At 38.4% G+C, this 13587-nt stretch overlaps 1 protein-coding gene across 1 annotated transcript; it reads right to left on the bottom strand.

Moving 5' to 3' along the window:
- Positions 1–598: 598 nt before the first annotated feature.
- LOC130471915 (uncharacterized) lies at positions 599–1965 on the bottom strand. The gene is made up of 2 exons (XM_056842273.1): positions 1886–1965; positions 599–1781 (listed from the first exon to the last, which is right to left on the bottom strand). The coding sequence occupies exons 1-2, from the start codon at positions 1963–1965 to the stop codon at positions 599–601; spliced, it is 1263 nt and encodes a 420-aa protein (XP_056698251.1).
- Between the last annotated feature and the right edge of the window lie 11622 nt (positions 1966–13587).

Raw genomic sequence — 13587 nt, 5'->3', positions numbered from 1 at the left:
TTCCTATATTTTTTTCATTTTTCTATAAATCACGATTATTTTTTCTTATATGTCCTACATGTTTTCCACTTTTCAATCCCCACATCCACTTTTATATACCCCCTCCGTCTCTTTATGTTTTTTACGTATTCCATTTCGGGTGTCTCATTTTTATTCTTTATATTTCTTTTTATATTATCACATAATGCATTAATATTCTATCAGAATTTGTGCCTAAATATTATTTTAACCAATTAAATTCATTGGACATTAAATATTTCTCATTTTCCCAATGTCATATTTTTGATAAAAGTGAAAACATTATAAATAAACGTAATTTTTCTTGTTTAAATAAAAAAGTAGAGTAATCCCAATGCATAAATATTCGTTAAATCGCGTGAATAACATCAAACGTAAAAAACAAAAAGAGACGGAGGGAGTATATTTTATCAATAAATAATTACTCCCTCTGTCCCAAATTAGTCGTTACACTTACCTTTTTTTTTTGATAATTTGGCAATTTTATTGATTTGTGCCCTCGGGCTCGTTCATCAGTTACATCGAAGGGTAAGAGTTTTGCCAAAATGAAAAACAAGTTTAGCGTACATATGATTGTAAGCTACATCCAGGCTAGAAATTCATCTTCCTTTACGAGCCCCTGCTTTGCCAATGAGTCAGCAACAAAATTTGATTCCCTGCCTTTGTAAATGATTTCGATTCCTAGGCCCTCTTTTGAAGAGTTTCGTATGAAGTTAAGGATAAAGTTTAAGTTCCATGGGCCTCCATTGCTCTCGTTGCACCATTTTACTGCGTTGGCCGAGTCGGACTCAATTGTTAACTTGCATTGTGATAATCTGTCACTGCCTTTGGAGATTTTTATAGCACGGTGGATTGCCAGGACCTCGGCATTATTGATTTCCATGGTGGGTATTGGGGTTGAGAATAAGCATCTGAAATTTCCATTGATATCTCTCAAAACTCCACCAATAGCTGACTTAGGCAAGGAGGTTTTGAGCGAGGCGTCGACATTCCATTTCAGAGACCCGTTTGGAGGGGGTAGCCAATCACACTGTTTGTGTTCTGGTCGAAAGAGCTTGGTGGTAATGCCTCGCCATTTCAGACATTGCGGGTTACGGAGGATGTCATCGGAGCAATATGGGAAAGGGTCTCCCCATCCTTTGATCCACCAACTAATCCTTAGTAAGATGAGGTTCTGGATGTCACAAGGCGGACTTGCCTTTTGTTCGAAAATTCTCATGTTACGTTCCTTCCATATTGACCATATTATGATGAAGAAAGCGGCCTTCCATACCTTCTTGAAGAAGTTCCCATGGTTCGGATGCTGCCATTGTTCATATGCCAGTTTAATTGTGGATGGAAGTACCCACTTGATGCCCCATAGGTTCAGCCACCATTTCCATAAAGTGTCGGCAAAGTCGCATTGGAGGAGCAGATGGTTATGGCATTCCTGGTAGGATTCGCAGAGGACACATAGACTTTCTGAAGGGGGTATTAAACCCAGGTTTATCAGCTTTGACTTGGTGTTTAGTTTGCCCAAGAGGGCGAACCAAGAGAACATCTCGATTCTGAATGGGATGAGGCCAGCCCACAGCCCTTTAAATGTTGGGAGATTACTCATGTTCGTCCTTTTTGCAAGTTCGAGCCCGAAGCTCTTCACCGAGAAGGTCCCCCTTTTGTCTGGCATCCAAATATATTGATCAATGCCATCATGTGAGAGGGTGACTCTGTCTAATATTGAGCTTAGGATTTCCTTTTCTTGTCGGTCTTGTGGCCGCAGTGTTCTATTCCAGGAAAAGCTCCAGCACCAGTGAGCTCCATCCCAGAACCCAAATGATGATATGAATGCATCCTTAGTCGTGCTATGGCGGAATAGTCGCGGGCATACCTGTTTGAGAGGTGATGTTCCAATCCATAGATCGTGCCAGAATAGTGTTTGTGAGCCGCAACCCACTTTTCTTCGGACATTGTCTAATATCAGTTGCTTTGTTGGCTCATGACAAAGGATGGCGGTGCACAATGAGCGCCATAACCCACCATGGGTTGGTGGTTTAAGATCGTGGATGGTGATAGATGGCCCGTAGCCATATTTGTCGAGGATTCGGAGCGCCACAGGGATTCAGGTTCTGAGAAAAAACGCCAAACCCATTTGAATAGCAGACCCATATTTTTGTGATATAGGTTGCCCATATTCAGCCCACCAATTGTTTTAGGTAGTTGAATTATATTCCACGCAACAAGGGGTAATGCCTTTTTGTCCGATTTCCCGCTCCATAGAAACTGTCTTTGCAGTCTTATGATTTTGTCAATCACTCCCTTTGGAATAGGAAATAGGGACATATAATAGAGCGGGAGACTAGATAGAGAGGCTTTGATGAGTGTGGCTCTTCCGCCAATTGAGAGGAGGCTCCCTTTCCATGATGCCAGTTTTTTCTCCATTTTTGCTATGACAGGGTCCCACAGGCTTAATCTTGCTGCATTTCCTCCAATAGGGAGACCTAGGTATGTGATTGGGAATTTATCGACTTTGCAGTGGAGAGATGCGGCAGTGGAGGCAAGCCATTCGTCGCTCACGTTGACTCCTATTATGGAGCTTTTGTGAAAGTTCACCTGTAGGCCCGAAACCAGTTGGTAAGAAATTAGGGCCTTTTTGATGTTCATCAGTTTCTCTATGCTTGGAGGGCAAAAAATGATCGTGTCATCGGCATATTGTAGATGGGTGATTTTTGGGCCTCCCTTGCATATTTCAATTCCATCCCATAGTTGCGTGTCTACTGCCTTGTAGATGACAAGGTTGAGGGTTTCCGCAACGAGGTTGAAGAGAAAAGGAGATAATGGGTCTCCTTGGCGCAAGCCTCTTTGGAGTTTGAACGGGGTGGTTGGGGACCCGTTTACGAGTATTGACGCCGATGCCGACATGACGCATGATCGGATCCATTCTCGCCACTTGGGTGGGAATTTCATACTTTCAAGAGACCAGTCAAGAAAACCCCATGAGATGCTGTCAAAAGCTTTGTGAAAATCAAGCTTTAAAATTGTTGCTGCCACTTTGTTCCTTCTACACGACTCAATGAGTTCGCTTGCCACTAGTACTCCATCTAGAATCTGCCTCCCCTTGATGAAGGAGGATTGATGCGGGCTAATCAAGGAGCCCATAACTCTCTGTAGCCGTCTAGCCAACAATTTTGTCACAATTTTGTAGACACAACCCACCATGCTGATGGGCCTGAAGTCCTTGAAGCCGGAGGGAGATTCTGTTTTAGGGATCAGAGTAATGAAAGTATTATTGCAGCCACGGGGGAGACGGGAAGAAGACCAAAATTCGTTCACAATTTCATATATGTCATCCTTGATGACTTCCCACGCACTTTTCACAAATTTAAAATTAAATCCATCTGGCCCGGGAACCTTCGTGCTGTCACAAGAGTCGACTGCCTCTTTAATTTCTTCGTGGCTGAAGGGTTCAATTAGGGAGTTCTTTTGGTCTTCGTCTAGTTTACGAAATTTCAAGTTCCTGAAAGTCGGCCTCTCGGTGTATGGCTCTTTGAAAATGTTCTTGAAAAAGGATACTGCCTCTTGTTTGATGTCATTCGGAGATTCAATGACTTGGCCATTGATAGTGAGTTGCTCGATTGAGTTTTTTCGCTTTCGGATCGTTGCAATAGTGTGGAAGTATTTGGTGTTTTTGTCTCCTGCTTTCAGCCACTGAGTTCGCGATTGCTGAGCCCAATAAGATTCTTTTCTTTTTAACCATTCCCATAGCTCCAGTTGGGCTGTTTTACGAAGCGACAGTTCACATGGTGATAACATCCTGTCGTTCGCAATTTCATCGTACTCATGAATCTTGTTCTCAAGGTTAGAGATTTTTTCTTCGATGGAACCGAACTCGGTGGCGTTCCATTTTTTAAGGCCTTCCTTAACTGCTTTCAATTTGTCCATGATAGGGAGCTGAGAAGATTGGGTCCATGATGACTTTATGAGGTCCAAACACCCAGGATGTGAGAGCCAACAGTTGAAGAATCTGAACGGGCGGGGACCCCAGTTTTGCTGGCGGGTCTGGGCCAAAAGCGGGCAGTGATCGGAGAGAGATCTTTTCAAAACAGAGACTTTGAGTGATGGATAGAATTGGAACCACTGTGAACTTACAAACAGTCTATCTAACTTGCTCTTGGAATTTCCTCGGTGCCAAGTGAATTTCCCATTTGATAGGGGAATTTCGATGAGTTGGAGAACCTGCAAGAAAGATTTAAAAGCATTTGAACTATTAGCACTAAAAAACTGACTACCTCTGTCTGATGGGGCAAGTGTTTCATTGAAGTCGCCGATCAGTAAACACGGTAGCCTGGAGGAAAGCCAAAAGAGACTGATGTTTTCCCAAACCTGGGCTCTTGCCTCGGGTTCGCAGGGGATATAGATGTTAATGATGTGGCATTTTAGGTCGATGGACGGGATAACGCCAGATAGAATGGTCCAATGTTGATCATAATGGGTCGATTCCAGGTTAAAGAATCCGGTTTTCCACATTGTTAGTATCCCTCCGGATTGGCCAATGGAGGGGATGGCAGACCAATCATAATCATTGTTGGTCCAAATATGGCTGAGGATTTTTGGGTTTATGGCTCCAAGTTTTGTTTCTTGGACGAAGATCATATCTGGGTTGTTGCGCTGGATCAGTTTTCGGAGGTGACTCCGTTTTATTTTTGCCCCTAGGCCTCGAATATTCCATGATAGGAGGATCATTGGGTTGTTTTGGTGTTGGATGATGTGGTTGGTGGTGATTAGCGATTTGCTAGCCAGTTGGATTTTTGGGATGCGAGTATTTCGTCTATTCTGGACTTTAGGGCGGAGATAGGTCCGTCGAATTGGAGACCTAATTTTTTGGCAAGATCCAAGGTGGACGAGGAGGTAAGTTCTGGGTGGGGGGCTGGGTTTTGGTTCGACGTTGGCTGAGGAGATTTCGAGTATTTCCTCTTTTTCAGCTTCCTAGCTCTTTTTGATTCATGCCACACTTTGATGTTCATGGGTATTTCAGTTTCAAAACCGGGTGGAAATATAGGGCCTGAAATCGACGAGGATGATGAGGTTGAAGCATTGGGCCTGATGAGGGGTTTGAATCGGTTAGTGAGGAGGATTGGTGGGCTTTGGTCTTTTGATGGGCTCGTTGCTGGTGGGGGGTTTGGATCCGGTGTTGCTTGGTATTGGGCTTGTGCCTTTTGTGGGTTGAGCGATTTGGAGGATGGGGGTCAGTTCCTAGCGGGTTTCGTGAGTTTGGTTGTGGTTTTGGGGTGTCGAGTTGGGTAGGGGGGATGGACTGGACTTGGAATAATGGTTAATGGTCTTCTCTATGCAGCAATTGGGATTTGGGGCATCATAATTGACAGGGTGAAGTGTATCTGATGTGCCAGTGGTTCCCAAGGAAGATTGGGAAACCTCGGGAGTTGGAGATTCATTGGATTTGCCTTCATCATTGATTGCGGCGGAGGCACTTTTTTCCAGGTAGCGCGGCGAGGATGGTGGTGATTGATGGGTGGTGTTTTCAGTGGTGGTTCTGGTTCTGATGTCCTCTGAGACAAAAATCTTTGCTTTTTTTCCTTCAATATCAATGAGCATTTGACAGTTAATAGTGAAGAGGCAATCGGTGATGATGAGGATTCTTGCGCAATCGAAGTTCTTGTAATCGACTGATAACACTTTACCGAAAACGCAGCCTATATCATAGAAATTGGAGTAACCCCAACCACTAAGGGGGACTCCGTATATGCTGATACATGTCTCCTTCCATTTGGCTGCACATACATCGTTAATGTTCCGATAGTCCATGAACCATCGGTCAAGCCATTGGCTTTCAACCATTACCTTTTTGTCCTCTAGGTTATCAAAGGTGATAAGGTGAAGCATGCCTCCCATTGGTTTGATGGTTAGGGAGTTGACCCCTTCTGCTAGTATGTGTTCTAGAATCTGGTTGGATGACAAAGGTGAGTTGGCTGTTGCTATGAGGCTTCGGCTGTATAGTTCGTTGTTCTCTTGACATTTGACACCCTTGATTTTGATCAAGTCTTCTTCTTCGTACCTTTCTGCACTGAGTTCATCTCTGATGTTTTCGGTATCTTCTCCGAGCACTCTGGAGCTCATTCTCCTCATAGGGCATGGTTCGAATTTGAAGCAATCTGGTTGGGGGTCTGTTTCATTGGGGGGTATGGCGTGAGGTTTTTCCGGTTTTTTCTGCGGTGAAGGGGGCGAGCATGCTTCCTTGTATGATCTGGTATCTTTGATGGGGTACTGCCTGGGTTCCGCAACCGGGATCATATTTGGGTTTGGGTGGATGTGGAGGGTGGCTAGGTTTGGGGTTTGGTGTTTTTGGACATACCTCCAGTCGCTTCTTGCCTCAAAAACATTCCGTATATGGCCGTTATATTTCCATCCATTGATGGAGTTGATGGCTAGGTGGAGTGAGGGTGGTGATAAGAACTGCACAAAAGCATATCTCAGTTTCCGGTTGGTTCTTAATTTTGCAGGTATGAAGATGTTGGTTAGGGGGCCGAATGGTTTGAATATTTGTTCCAGTAGAGGGATGGTGATGGTTGGTGGGAGGTTGTCTATGAAGCAGGTTCTTGTGGCTTTGGGCGGTGTTCTCCATGGCTTTTTCCGGCGAACCGATGTCCACTGACCGACTTCTCTCTCTCTCTCTCATCTCTCTACGTCGTTACACTTACCTTTGCACAAAGTTTTTAGATGATATTTTTAGTTATCAATTGTTACTTTATTGAAAAAGTATATGTGATAAGAGTTAGTGTGGTATTTTTTTAAATGAATGAGAGAAGGTGTGGGAACAAAAAAAAAATTAGTGGAAAGAGAAATACAATATAATAATTGCGGGGTCATTCCTAATTTAGAAGTGTAACAACTAATATGGGACGGATGAAAAAGGAAAGTGTAACAACTAATATAGGACGGTGGGAGTATATTCTTTATCCTTTTCCCAAAAAAATACTCTCAATCATTGTTTTTCTTACACACTTCTCATTTTTATTAATTATCACGCAATCTACACATATTTAGGAACGAATGGAGTACTTTTTTGTTATATGATCCTGTTCGGCAAAACTAGCGGTTGCGTGTAGCAATTGATTAACAGGTACTAGCGGTTGCGTGTAGCAGTTGGTAAAGTAGCGGGTGACAGTAAATAGTAGCGGATAACAATTGATTAGCAAATCAAAGGGTTAATAGTATGAGTGTTCAGTAAAAATAACGATTGATATTATATGAGTTTAAATACTTCGTATATGTAATTTGGCCTTTATACATACTCCTTTCGTCCCGTATTTATAGTCTCGTTTGACCAAAACACGGGTTTTAAGAAAAATGGAATATAGTACATGGAAAAGTAGAATAAAATACAAATGATGATTGAGTTTGACAGAATAGTAGAATAAAGTACATGGAAAAGAGAAAATAGTACAAAGGAAAGTGGAATATATTACGTGGGTGGGGTTTTCAATGTATTTTTAATTAATATAGTACATGAGAAAGTGAGGACCTTAGTAGCCACAATTAGAAACAATACTATAATATTGGGACGCTCGATTTGGAAAACAGGACTACTCCCTTCGTCTCGGAATACTCACAACGGTTTGACTTTTTGCACTATTCACATAATTCACTTTGACCCTATTTTATTTATAGTATATGAAAATAAGTGTTAGCATATAATATATTGCTGACTTCATCTTAATATATATTTTCAAAATATTAATATTTTATAAGTTTTTATAATTATAAATTAAAAATGTTGATGATCAAAGTTGTGTATTGGCAAGTGTATCCAGTCAAATCATTGCGAATATTCCGAAAAAGAAGGAGTATAATTTTGGGACGTTGGAAGTACTTTAGTTTGCTTTTACTCGTTTAAACTTCATATGTGAAGATCTCTTACACCCTTTGAGAAAATGTCACAGTTCACTTAAAAGCTCTCATGTTTGGAAGAGAAAAAGGCAAGTAATTTATGACGAGATAACTATGGAGTATTTCAAGACTACAAGTAAATGTACACATACGTAATATATCGTATATCGGAAGTAATCCCTCCGTTTCTTAATATTTGCACCGTTTTAACTTTTTGCACTATTTACATAATTTATTTTACGGATTTTTCATGAAATACCCCCGAATTATGGCGTAATTCACCAAATGCCCCTCGACTTTCAGAAATTCACCAAATGCCCCTCACAAATGACTTAATACCCAAAATACCCTTACTAATGACGTGCCGTTAGTCCTCCGTTAGCCTAATTTTTAAATTCACCAAATACCCCTATTTTATAACTTATTTCATATAATACCCCTATTCTGAAACTTAATTCACCAAATACACATAACTTAAAATTACCCATTTTGATGCTCAGCGGCTAGTTTTTATGTTTGAAAATTAGCCGTTGCTTATTGTTTGCTTATAAAAACCCCTTTTCTGACTATTTATTGTAGTTTTTCTATTGTTTTGTTAATTTCATATCATTTTTGTCATGAGTTTTCTTTCAAAATCATCATCCACACCCATGAATCCACATATGTAAGAGTCCCAAACAATTTCTAATATTATGGGAGGAAATTTCCATCTGAGGCTCCGATACAACACTCAGTAAGTTTCAATTATGATCCAATAAGTTCAGGCCTCATCCAGTAAAGACAATGCACTTTAGCTGAGCAAAAGGCCAAAAAACCCCATTTTCAAAGGGATCTTATGTAAGTGAAGCTGAAGTAATTCAATCTAAAGCTAACACCTTAATTTTCTTATTGTCCGAATGGTAAAGAAACTAAGAAATCAAGTTCAATAACACATACATTTTTATCACAACCTCGATTTCAACTTGGATTCATGATGTGAAAATCTTGAGTTTGGAGGCAAATCTTTGTGCCAAGATTCATGTTTTTTCACTGGTTCATGAGCTTTGGAACATACCTTAGTTTCATTTTTTTTTTCTTGTTCCCTCAAATCCAAAAATAGACATTTGTCCATAAATCTGACCATGTCAATAGGACCTAGCTCAAAAGAAAAGTGGGAAAACCTTTATGCCTCGACTGTAAGGTTGAGAGAAAGTTAGGAGATTGAAGAAAGATGTTTGGAGGCAGTAGAGACAGGAGACAAAAGGGAGTTAACGTTAAATATGTGGCATGGAAGCAATAGAAGCCGAGGTAGCTGGAACATATGCGTTAGAATCAAATTAATAAGAGCTTTATTTTTAATCTGTTTGCATATGTTAAAGATATTTCCCATATTGAAAAAGGAATACCTTCCGATTTCATGGTAAATATAATTAATTGGTCACATAAAGAATAAGGTACAAAAGAAGTAGCTATTTTCTTGAAGAGTTGCGACGTTTTGAGGTGTTTTTAGGAGTGTTTTATGTTTTAGTGTTGTACCGGAGCTTCAGATTGAGTGTTGTATCAGATATTCGGATGTCAAATTTTCTCCCATGATAACAAAATTTATTTGGGACTCTTACATATGTGGACTCATTGGGTGTGGATGATGATTTTGAAAGAAAACTCATGACAAAAATGATATGAAATTAACAAAATAATAGGAAAACTACAATAAACCGTCAGAAAAAGAGTATTTATAAGCAAACAATAAGCAACGGCTAATTTTCAAACACAAAAACTAGCCGTTGAGCATCAAAATGAGTAATTTTAAGTTATTGGTATTTGGTGAATTAAGTTTCTGAATAAGGGTATTTGGTGAAATAAGTATTAAAATAGGGGTATTTGGTGAATTTGAAAATTAGGTTAACGGAGGACTAACGGCGCATCATTAGTAAGGGTATTTTGGGTATTAAGTCATTTGTGAGGGGCATTTGGTGAATTTCTGAAAGTCGAGGGGCATTTGGTGAATTACGCCAAAATTCGGGGGTATTTCATGAAAAATCCGTTTATTTTAACCCTAATTTATTTTTAGTATATGAAAACAAATGTTACTCCCTCCGTCTCTTTTTGTTTTTTACGTTTGGTATTTTTCACGCGTTTTAACGAATAATTAATTTGTATTTAAATCCCTCAATTTTTTTTTTATTTAACGAGATAAATTACGTTTATTTATAATGTTTTCACTTTTATCAAAATTCTGATATTGGGAAATGAGAAAAATTTTATGTCCCAATGAAAAAGTGTGAGAGATTAAATGACCCAATGAATTTGATTGGTTAAAATAGTGGTTGGACACGAATTTTGATAGAATACTAAGTTATTTATGTGATAATATAAAAGGAAATGTAAAGAACATTTTGAAATACCCAAAAAGGAAAACGTAAAAAACAAAAAGAGACGGAGGGAGTAGTATATAATATATTGTTGGTTTCATCTTAATATATATATATATATATATATATATATATATATATATATATATATATATATATATATATATATATATTCAAATATTAATATTTTTATAAGTTTTTATATTATGTAGTTAAAGATATTGGTGGTCAAATTTGTGCTTTGACAAGCGTGTCCAGTCAAAACGGTGCGAGTATTAAGGGACGGGGGGAGTAAAATTTCATATGATTTTGTTTTTTTTATGAAATGTTTCACTATTAAAGGGACCACATGAATAAGGGGAGAGTCTTATTTTGATGGCTTTTAATTAATCTCTCTCATATATCATCTAAACACCAACTCAGATAAGAGTTGGCGATTTCCGACAAAAATGCTAAAAGAGGTTAAAGTTCCACAAATACGCCCCTTTATCATAGAATTCTTAATCTACCGTCCACATCAGCATTGATTTATAATTATTTTTTTGAGTTACCTTTTGATTAATTTTGCGAGTCACTTATCTTTTTCTATCCTCCATTTATCATCTCCTCTCACCTCTCAACTTCACTACTCTGAATCTTTGTCGTTTAATGTTAGCTTTTAAGGTATGTTATTAGTTAAATTGACACCCCTATATCCCACTTCTCCACCCCCTATAAACTCATCACTTTCACCCCTCTCTCTCCCTCATTCTCTCTGCCTCTCTGGATTCCTCTCTCTCTTTCTCTCTCTCTCTCTCTCAAATTTTTCCGCCTCTGTTCTTCATTTTTTTTGCTGAGATCTCTCAGATCTTTGGTTTTTTCCCTCAAATTTGTTCTCAAATATTAAACGGAACTTCATACCGATCAGATCCCCTCTATTTCTGTCCCCTAATTCGTCCCAAATCGTCGTCGGTTTTCGATTTTCTCTCGAAAAATTTCTGGGGGAAAAAATTGGAGTTTTATAGGGTTTCTTCATTTTTTTCATGGGATCCTCTTCTTCCAAATCTCTGCCGAGTTATTTGATGGGTACTTCTGGGCAACGCATTCCTGACCCAAACTGTGATTGGGGGTCGAAATGCAATTGTCCCAACAACGAGCACTCGTATTCTGGCGAGTATTTGAATAATTTGAGGTTGGCCCAGAAAGAGAATATGAGTACTCGAAATTATCTCAAAACTTGGTTGGAGAAAAAGGAAGTGGAGCCTGGTGAAGAGGTGGAGTCGAAATATGACGATCGGATCCCCACACCAGCAGATCTGAGATTCTTTGGAGGAGACGAATCTGATGAGGTATATTTTATAGTTTTTTTTGGCGATTTTTGTAATTTCTAAGTAAATTGGGGTTTACTCTATTTTCTGGCATTTACTTTGAATTATTTGGAAATTTTTGTGACTTACTGTGGAAATTTCTGATTTCTAAGGAAATTAGGATTTACTCTGTATTTTGGGATTTTTTGTGATTTTTTGTGATTTATTCGACCCTCATGCGATTTAACAAGAAATAATTTGTTTTTCAGATTTTTTCAACTTGCATGTCAGAAATATGTTTATCAGGTGATATTATTGTGATTTTATGAATTTGTTTGAATATTTTTGTGAATTTATGATGTTTTCGATTTGCATTTCATCGATCCCATGATTTTTTTTGTGAATTTATGATTTTTTCGATTTGCATGTCATCGATCCCATGAATTTCTTGTGCAACACTTTGAATTTGTGAATTTGTTTGAATTTATGAAATTGTTTGCATGTCATCGATCCCATGAATTTATGAATTTGTTGGAATTTATGAGTTTTGGAAGAAGAGGATCCCATGAATTTTTTTTTAAGTTCTGAATTTATTTGATTTCATTTGCGTGTCTGATTATTGATGATCTTTATATTATGAAGTTTATTTGGATTTCTTGTTCAATTGCATGTCTGATTTTGTTGATATTGTTTTGATGATCTTGTTCAGTTGCATGTTCAATCCCATGAATATTTTGATAATTTTGTTTATTTGATCTTGTTTTGATGATCTTGTTCAGTTGCATGTTCAATCCCATGAATGTTTTGATGATCTTGTTCAGTTGATCTTGTTTTGATGATCTTGTTCAGTTGCATGTTCAATCCCATGAATGTTTTCATGATTTTGTTCAGTTGATCTTGTTTTGATGATCTTGTTCAATTGCATGTCTGATTTTGATGATCTTGTTCAGTTGCATGTCTGATGTGGGATGATCTGAAAATTGTGAAACATTTTTTGATATGTTGTACATTTACATGTCTGATTTGAGATGATCCTTATTTAGTTGTGAAATATTTTTTGCTATGATGTTCATTCACATGTGTGATTTGAAATTATCTGTAATGTTTGGAGTTTTTTAAATTTCTTGTTCATTTGCATGATCTGGAAAATATTAATCACCTTCTATGTCCCCTCTTGCTTGCAAGGAACCCAATAAATCTGATTCATTTGACCTATACTATGTGGGTGAGTGTAAGAACACATATGGTGTTCCTGAGATGTCTAATGGAAAATGTTCTGCTTCGTCCCCAAAGTTGAAGGAAGGTGATCTAAAACAAAAATCACCTAAGGCAGTTGATGATGCTTAGAGATAAGTGTGTCTTCTATAAACTCTTTTTTTTTTTATCTTTGTAATGATGGCTAGCTGTGGAGACATAAGGTGGAGATGCCAACAACTGTGATCTGTTCCTGGCGAGGGGTGTTGTTGTTTGATGATGATGTTATAGGACTTGAGGTGTATGCATGTCCTGTTATTTTGCCTTGTTGATTGATAAATGTTGTCGTGTTGCTTGATAAGATGTTGCTTTATTGGTTGATAAAATGTTGCCTTGGTGGTTGATGAAATGTTGCCTTATTGATCATGTTGTGATATTGGTATAAAAAAAATTATGTGTCATTTACTTGATGCCATTGTATGCATGTTGAATGCCCCTTGAATTGTGTTGAAGTATGTTTGTTGGTTAACTAATGTTGCCTTGATGATTGTGAGAGGGGTGAATGGCGAAGGGTTTCTGAATTAAGGAATAAAATATGATTTGAATCAGCAAAGCTCGACTTTGAATTGATATGTTTGAAATAAATTGAATCATTAAAGTCCCCTCGTCTTCTAAAATATTTTTCTTGTTGTGTAGGAGTCGGTAGTTGTTGTCCCGCTTGTGTTTCAGAATTTCATTTCCAACATATTGAAGTGACATCCACATATTAGATAGATTATTTGCATGCAGTTCACTAGATGAGTCAATCACTGCACCACTTAAATCCTCCATTGTTTTGGGCATCTTTTTGTGCATAA

The sequence above is a fragment of the Spinacia oleracea genome, chromosome 4 (assembly GCF_020520425.1).
Source record: "Spinacia oleracea cultivar Varoflay chromosome 4, BTI_SOV_V1, whole genome shotgun sequence".
NCBI lineage: Eukaryota > Viridiplantae > Streptophyta > Magnoliopsida > Caryophyllales > Amaranthaceae > Spinacia > Spinacia oleracea.
This window is presented reverse-complemented; position numbering and strand designations above follow the sequence as displayed.

Coding starts and splice junctions, on each gene's coding strand:
- LOC130471915 (XM_056842273.1), bottom strand. CDS start 1,965: ATGTCCGAAGAAAAGTGGGTTGCGGCTCACAAACACTATTCTGGCACG. Junction 1,782..1,885: donor GAACATCACCTCTCAAACAG/GTATGCCCGCGA, acceptor TTCCTGGAATAG/AACACTGCGGCCACAAGACC.